The sequence below is a fragment of the Wyeomyia smithii genome, chromosome 3 (assembly GCF_029784165.1).
Source record: "Wyeomyia smithii strain HCP4-BCI-WySm-NY-G18 chromosome 3, ASM2978416v1, whole genome shotgun sequence".
NCBI classification, from domain to species: Eukaryota; Metazoa; Arthropoda; class Insecta; order Diptera; family Culicidae; genus Wyeomyia; species Wyeomyia smithii.
Window position 1 is genome coordinate 40,604,849 of NC_073696.1, and position 9,028 is coordinate 40,613,876.

Consider the following 9,028-nt stretch of genomic DNA (forward strand, 5'->3'; position numbering starts at 1 on the left):
CACCGTCTGCGTGTCGTCGTACGTAAATAACACCCGATCCGAGGAGGCCAGGCCCGTCAAGTGTTTACCCACAAACTCATTAGCGCGAAAGACAGCTCGCGCCTGGAACGGATTGCTGGCTGCTACCAATAACCCACCCAAAACGGATGTGGAATTCGGCTGGGTGGAAATACATCACACCGCTTCACCACCGGAACGGAACCAAACTTGTGTACCGTGGTGTGGCTCCGAAAATAAGTTGTTTATGGCAAGGATAAAAAAAAACAAACAAACAAGTTTTGCAACAGCACTGCTTTACCAAGTTCTTTTCGTACTTGTGGCCGCACAGTGGGGCTTAATAGGTTAAACGCAACCGAAAAATAGTAAACATTATGTCCTCTCAAGGTACATCAATCCAAAATTAGGTATTACCAAACATGAAACAGCAAGTAACACTGTGCGCTGTCGGGCACGATTCTCCCCTACGAAGTGGATCGGTGTTTGAAAGGCGGAAAACTACAGGGCGGTCGCTAAATTAAGTGGCAACTGATAAGAAGCACGCGTTGTGGAGAGCAGCTAATTTGTGCTGCTACTGATATGACCACTGGTTCATTGTTTGCCGAGAAAACTTTCACTAATTCCTCGTACTTGAGCACAAAACCACGAAAACAACTGACACACACGCTTCACCAGATAAAAGAAGCTTCGCACGCCAGCGGCAGAATCAGTGTTTACGTGATTCGATCAGTTAAAGGTGCTTCCGCCGTGAAGACGTGCTTCAAACTCTGCCCCGATTTCTCGACCTGAGCTTTGTGGAACAGTTCCAGTATGGTGCGTGGAAATACCTTGCTGCTAGTTGCTGTGGTTTGCTTTCTGATTTCGGCTGGGCGGGCCCAGCTGCAGGTTCAGAAATGCAAAAAAGGGGTTGTTCCGACCAAACTTCAAATCGAGGGGTGCCACAAAGCTCCCTGTACGATTGTCAATGGGGAAACCTTGAAATTTAGTGCGGAATTCATTAATCGTAAGTATTTCCTTGTTCAAAATGCCAAATTTGACTATTAATTTAAAAGAATAACATTTAAGTATTCATCTTTCTTTGAGTCATCTTATTTATTCTCAACTGTTTTAAATTCTATGATGCTTTGAGAAGAGAATTAAACATTTCGAATTACGAAAAGAAATATTATATTTTGTTTGTTGATAATATTTTTACTCTATTGAACAGTGATTGGAGGCATTTCTTACACTTCCAAAATTTAACAAGTTTCATGATAGTCGGATATCTCGATTTTTGGCAGCATTTCGAATGTAGCTGTGCCTGTGCTGTGTTTTGTGCAATTTCAAATACCTGTCACTCCCTTAGTTTCAATCCGATTTTGGATCAACAAGTTCTTTAAATTATTCTAGAATCACCTCAAAAACATTAGGGAGCTCGCAGCCTTAAGTATTAACTTTAACAAGGTGATGGTCATGAGCTCAAATCCTAATAAAATAAGTTTGCACGTAAGACGATCCCCATAGAGAGCGGCCAAAATAAGCAAAATCGAATTTCATATTCAGGAAGTTTTTAGCGCATGATTTTGTAGTTTTTTACCTAAATTTTCATTATTTTGAACGAAATCTTGATACATGAAACAGTTAATGTTGAAAACGCCTCCAAAGTTACCTCTTTCAGAAAAATTGTTATGGTATATTCGCATACTATAGAAAACTTATTATATAGGTTTCCTCAAACTGAAGAAATAATGGATTGTAACCCCACACAATCTGCCGTAGACCACACAGAAACTTTTCTCAATTTTCTTAATTTTGACCATCGAAAACATCAAATGTAAGCACAGTTCCTGATAGTGTGCCAAGAGCCCTACTTGTGTCCCTAAAAAAATCTATGAGAAAAGTTTGCGGAAAATTTAAGGTTTTGTAGAAAGAGATGATTGAAAAATTTTGATTTTTTTGCAAGTTTTGAATTTTTTAGTGATTTATCAACGAAATTCTTTGTATATGCAATTTGGCCCACAACACATTGAGGAAACGTACAATTAATATAATTTTTCATTTGTTTCCATTGGCGAGTTATTTTTGTTTTTCGAAAATATATCAGATTTACTCCAGTTTACGTAGTTTATAGACAGTCCATTGTCATTACAATACTTTTTTCACATGATAAAATCATCTATAGTAGAAAACCAACAATTCTTCACAAAAAAATAGTTTTGTCCGCAAATCCTAATTTTCCGACCTTTGTGGACTGGTCGGTGTCGGAGAGACTTTTACGCATGGGATTATTCTCAGGCTTCCTTCCTTAACAATTCCCTCACGCCAAAATTCAAAAAAAAGAATGTTAAAAAATAAAAATATCCGTCACTTGCCACGGTGACGAAAGTATCTTACTTTCCGTAACAGTCGTTAGAGATCCAGAGGTAAACTAGGTCTACGGTAACAACGACTGTAGCACTTCATTTTTCCCTTCCCTAAACCAACCGTAGAAACGTAGCCGGCGCCGTTATTGATCTATGCAAAGCAGCAGCTACTGATTTGTTGTACATTGAAGATGGTAAATTAATCCCAAATTAGCCATGTTACGGTGGAATTTTGTGCAACTTCAGATTACGGAGAAGCAATGAAATGTGCGGCCATCAAGCTCAATCTCAAGCTTATTCTAGAATTACCTTAGAAATATTATGGTATCTCCTGGAAACTGCTCCGCAATAATTTTAGAACAGTTTTGGAATTATAGTTAAATAATTGATGAACTTAACCCACCAGCGCCCAGTGCCGCCTTTAGACGGTCTTCAGTTAAACCTTCAAAAAGCTTTAATCAATGCCTAAAAATGTTTATAAAGTTTTATAGTGATTTTTTCGAAATCCGTCTGAAAATTAACTTGGGCATTAGAGGGTCAATCATATTGAATTTTAGTTAGAAATGTATGACTTGTAGTATAAGGGCAACTTTTTTGGCTTTTGTCGACCAGTGCAGTGTTATCAAACGATTTCCCGAGTTGTATCATTGCATGAAACTTATGATAAAATCTGTTCGGCATGTTCAATCGCAAATTTCTCATTTACTTAATTCAACGATATTCTTGTTGACCCTTATACAGTCAACGTGCAAAACGTATATACGATACGCGGAATACGATAACGCGGAATACGATACGATTGTAGATTCTGGAACAGTACCTCCGTACTAGTAGTTTAAGCAGTTGGATAAAACACAATGCCGGAGACAGAGCGATTATGTGATTTTGTGTTTAAAAGAAACTCCGTGAAACTTTTTTGTGTTGCGCGTTAAGTCTTTCAAACTAGTCAACTACACACACACATACTGTTCACAACTCCACCTCTTCATTCGATTACCGGAGAGCTGCATTATTATACAGGGAAGCAGGAAATAGTCACTTCGGGCTAAATCGGACAAATTCGGAAGGTGGAAAACAGGCTTGTAACTCAATCCCTTCAAATTATCATACAACTCGAGCAGATTGAACGGGAGCGTTGGCTTGGTGAATGAGCACTTTGTTCTTCGCCATATGCGCCCGTTTCACCTCAGTTTTCACCTCCAATCGATCCAATAATGTACAATGGAATTGTTAATGGATTGCTGTACCATGCTCAAAGTAGTCGATGTTATACCTTGTGAGTCCCAAATTTGACGAGGCGAGTCGAATATACCGTGGGTACAATCGTTTCTTATACAAAATATAAAACAATATACGAAAAGAGGATGATCTTAGGCGAAATACAGAACTTTTTTGGAGCTAAATAATTCGAAACGTAAAGCGGATTGCTTTGCAAGCTCGATGCGGTAGGGACATGTTTAAGTCATTTCAACTGAAACCAAATGTTATCTTTTCTCCCAGAAATTTGCTAGCGTGTTTGGAAACCGGGTGCAAATTACGGAGGAAATGAACATTGTTGCCAGTCTAGTCCCAAGAGACGTGGTAGAGATGGATGTGTCCAATATTATATGCATCGAAATTATCATCAAGGATATACTGTTCAGCTCTTGCCGAAACTATAATAGCATCTCCCAATAGGGATTATATCTCAACGAAAGTTGACTCCCAATAGGGATTATATCTAACCTGTGCGAATTTACATAATTTTGTATCGCCACAATGGACGGTGGAGTTCAGGTTGATGCCATATACACCGACACTAAGGCCGCGTTTAACACCATTAATCATGACCTTCTTTTCGCTAAGCTACATTGTCTTAAGATTTTAACATTGTCTTAAGAGATGCTCAAGACTAACGGGTCCAAATACTTCGAGATCCTGAGGGCCATGAGAGGTGTCGCCCAGCTAAAAGATTTAGATGAGAACGTTCGAACCTTTCGTCAATCTCGTAATGATCTTAGGACTTGCTCACCACAGAGGTGACTCTCCAGTTTGAAAACCTGGATGAAATTACCGAAGGATGCGACATTGCACACTCCTTCGAAAAGAGTGTGGAGTGGTGGTGGCCTCGGAAGCAATTCGCCTCCGGCAATGCCCTGCTTGAACCCAGGTAGCCATCATAAAGCTCCCATCGTCTGAGGGAAGTAAAGCCCTGGTTCAACGATTTTTTTCACAGATGGCTCATGAATAGGTACAAAAACTGGTGCAGGAATCTTAGGCCCTGGAATTAATGTTTCAGTGACAATGGGACACTGGCCAACAGTGTTTCAAGCAGAGATTTTTGCAATCCTTGAATGTGCGAATGTAAGTCTGACTAGAAAATACAAAAATGCAAATATTTTTTTTTCTCTGACAGTCAAGTAGCGCTGAAAGCACTTGATGCTTATAAATGTACATCCAAGATTGTCTGGGAATGTATTCTCACATTGCGACAGCTTTGTTAGACAAATTCAGTAAATTTGTATTGGGTTCCAGGACATTGTGACGTTGGTGGGAATAAAAAAAGCAGACGAACTTGAAAAACAAGGATCTAACTCACAGTTTATCGGCCCAGAACTTCTCTGTGGTATATCAAACTGTGCAGTGAAAATGGAGCTTTAACGCTGGAAAGAACAAAAGGTGATAACCAATTGGTTGGATGTCAAAAAGTGTACCTATTCTTAAAGATTTATAACACCAAACAAGAATCAATCTAAAAAGCTCCTAGAGCTCAACAAAGGAGCTCTTGTACATACTTCGGCCTAGTAATGGGGCACTGTCCAAGTAGATATCATTTAAAGAACATTGGCAGGGTTCAGGATGATATCAGTCGCTTTTGTAATATGGAAAGCGAGACATCGGAACATCTGCTGTGCAGTTGTGGTGCATTATTTAAACGCAGATCAAGGTTTCTTGGCAGTGGCTGTTTACAGCCCAAAGAGATTTGGTCTTTGAATCCTGGGAGGTGATTGGTTTCATAAACCATATTTTACTTGACTGGGAGCGTGTCGGTGCAGGTACCTGATCACTCAACAATATTGGTCATTGTATTTTGCAAGGGGACACGTATAACAATTGACTGGGATATATTACAAAAGTTTACATCAATGGACAACGTAATTCTAATTCCTTAGCAAAAAAAAGCTGGACATCCTCCAGCCGGACGCTGGCTGCAAGTGAAACCGAAGGAGAAACGGGTGACACCTAAGTTTTGCGCCCCGGGTGACAACCGGTCACACTAAGCCACTGTCAGTGCGAGTGCCGATAGATAAACAAGATAAACAGATGATGAACTCTTTGAGATCGCAAACTCCCTGGAGGTGAGTGAGGCATCGGAACCCGACGGATTGTTCAGGGCGGTCATACAGAAGTGCTTAGACGACTGCCGCTTTCCGTACAAGTGGAAGCGACAGAGACTTGTATTATTGCCGAAGGCCGGGAAACAACCTGGTGACCCATCGGCATATAGACCAATCTGTCTGCTAGACACAGTGGGAAAGGTGGTTAAGATGGTATTCCTCAACTGAATTGTGAGATTCATCGAGGGTTAAACTGTTCTGTCAAGCAACCAGTTCGGCTTCCGCAGAGGTGAGTACACGATGGATGCTATTCTCTTCGTCACCAAGACGGCCGAGGTAGCAATCCAGTGTAAAAGGAGAGGAATTCTCTACAGTCCAATCGACACGCTACGCGTGAAAAACACACAGACAACACTACCTGGGACTTTCTAGGATATGCGCTTCGGAACCTTTTGGAGCCGGTTCCACTGTACAAGATTGTATGAAATTACACGAGGGTAGAAATACGTACCAATTACCGTAGCCTACGGTCCGTAGGTGTACCGCAAGGTTCCATCCTGGGTCCAGTATTGCAGACTCCATGTCGACGGTTTGTTAAAACTCAAGCTCCCACCGAGGACGGTGATTTAGGGCTATGCAGACGACATAACTCTAGAAGTCTACGGCGAGTCAATCAGCGAGGTCGAGTTGAAAGCCGCGTTATCGTGACGCGTAGTTCAGGGTTAGATGCACTCCAGTAAACTGGAGTAAGCGCACCATAGGACGAAGGTCATCGTAATGAACAACCGCAAATCGGAACAGGAGTCGTCGATTAGTGGTGGTGGATGCATTATTGTTTCCAATAATAAATATATATATATATATATATATATATATATATATATATATATATATATATATATATATATATATATATATATATTTATATATATATATATATATATATATATATATATATATATATATATATATATATATATATATATATATATATATATATATATATATATATATATATATATATATACATATATATATATATATATATATATATATATATATATATATATATATATATATATATATATATATATATATATATATATATATCATCTGATCGTGGGGTCGGGTACGGGTTAAACCCGACCATCTCTAATACTTATTCTTTATTTTTTCCCATAATCGTCATAGGTAACAATAATTTTATCGAGTTACAAGTTTTACTAAAAACGTGTTATATACCTGTTTCTATAATTAATTATTCAAAAACTTTGGTTTGGCCACAACCTGTGCTTCTATTCTATCTAAGTAACAAACAAGCATTGAATGCGGCACTTTAATGACTTGAGTAAAATCAGAGTTCGACGTGACGCATAGAGGAGTACCTAGAGCAAAAAGCTGGCCAAAATAAGCATTTTTTTGGGAATCGAATCATTTATAGTCACAAGTTGTGCCAGACGTCAACAAAATGACATGTGATCAATATTTTGCAGCATCTCAGTTCTTTATGTTCAATGCTAATAAACTGGTTGATAGAAATTCCGAAATTAAAAATTATAGCTTCTCATAAGATGTTTTCCAAATTAGTGGTTCTTACGTAAGTTATAAAATATCGCGGCATTCGATCATATAATCTTCGGGGGAATGGAAGTTCATAACATCACGAGCATATCCTTGCAAATATCTCATCCGGTAACGTCCGGATTGACATTTGCGACCCGTTTGAAAAATGTTGTTTATGACAAATTTTGACGGTAAGTGTTCACGCATACATGGGAAATGAAGAAAAAATACCTGATGAATCCCTGTCTCATGCTTAAAACAGAGTTTCAGCTCAACAAAAATTGAATGAGATTAGTTTAGTGAATGAATTTCAACTAATTTGGGTAAACTCAAAATTAACTTGATGCACAGAATCAATAATCCGGGTAAATAGCACTCCGTACAAAATGCTTTTTCCAACCTACGTAGGTTCCACGAGGCATCATATAATCTGTGAGCATCAAATTGAAAATTCAAAATGAAGATATTTTGCTTCATCATTTTTCTGGTAAATTCTTCGATTTGCTTCGCTTCCCTTTCTGCGTACAGAAAATTATACGAGCGTATTACTTCATCTGCTCACTAACATTAATAAAGACACATAGGCTATGTACTTCCACTTCTCACTTAAATATTTCCCAAAATATTACTAAATAGCAGCGAAAATAATTTTGGCCAGGTTTTCACTCGAGTTACTCCTCTGTGTGACGTTTAGTTTTCAACTTTGTCTATATTTATACGGCTTGAACTAATCTTCAAAAGTCCATGGCTAAAACTTTTGGAGACCTGTGACGCAACACCCCGCGAAATACCTAATGTTCCGTCACGAGTCTCGTAATAAAAGTATATTTTTGTTCCCAGAGGGACACAGCCTTCCGCTGTGGCTTAGTCAGGCGAAACATTTGGTTATAGTCTCCACAGACCTTTTTATAGTTCTATATGCTAAGTACTAGTATGATTGCCATTTTTCATGTTTCCCCTTAATAAATAAATTTTATTGGATTATTGATGAATGATCGTTCAGTATAAAATAAAATGCACCGAGGGTAAATACTGCGAAAAACATCTCTTATACCTTCTACGGTATCGAGAAACGCAAACCGATAATGCAGGAAGACATTCTTCCTGTGGCACAGCGTACAGGACATAAAGTGCACATAAACTTTTACGCCACCTTATACTTCAAACAGCAGCGACTTGCTCATTATTCTCCATTAACGTCGCACTAATTACTGCTGCAGTCTTCCAGCCAACCTGCATTTAACATCCCCGTTTCTTCCGCAGCACATGACACCAAATCGCTTACCGCCAAAGTGATTCCTCGCGTCGGCGGGCTGGTCATCGGCTACGAACTACCGGAGGAACACCGTGATGGATGTAAAAAGCTTACGAACGCCCAATGTCCGCTTAGAAAGGAACAACGTATCGAGGCCGCCGGAGAGGTTCCAGTGGAGTCACCGATTTCGAACGTAAAAGTCAACATCGAATTTCAACTGCACTCGGATTCCGGCGTTGCAGTCTGCTTCAAGATCGATGCCAAAGTGGTAAAATAATGAAATAAAGAAAAAGTTATCTTTACACCAGAGCAAAAGGGTCGCCTTATTTTGGATCGCCTTTTCCGGTTGGTGCAAAATGGGTTGACCTTTTTTTCTTCTTCTTTTTTCTTATGCCTGTGTCTCTAATTAGAAAATGTCATGAAACGATTAATCTGGGAGAAATTGCCGTTCGTCGAAGCGCAAGCTAACATGCGGGAGAAGTCGTGCAAGGAAAAATGCCATAAAACAGAATCATAGCGTAAGCGGAAAGGGCACAGTTCTCGTCTCAGTTTGT

General features: G+C 39.3%; 1 protein-coding gene across 1 annotated transcript; it reads left to right on the forward strand.

The window, feature by feature from the left end:
- Positions 1-645: 645 nt before the first annotated feature.
- Positions 646-8,789, forward strand: LOC129732320 (uncharacterized). The gene is made up of 2 exons (XM_055693126.1): positions 646-1,000; positions 8,483-8,789. The coding sequence occupies exons 1-2, from the start codon at positions 808-810 to the stop codon at positions 8,749-8,751; spliced, it is 462 nt and encodes a 153-aa protein (XP_055549101.1). The 5' UTR covers positions 646-807; the 3' UTR covers positions 8,752-8,789.
- Positions 8,790-9,028: the final 239 nt, after the last annotated feature.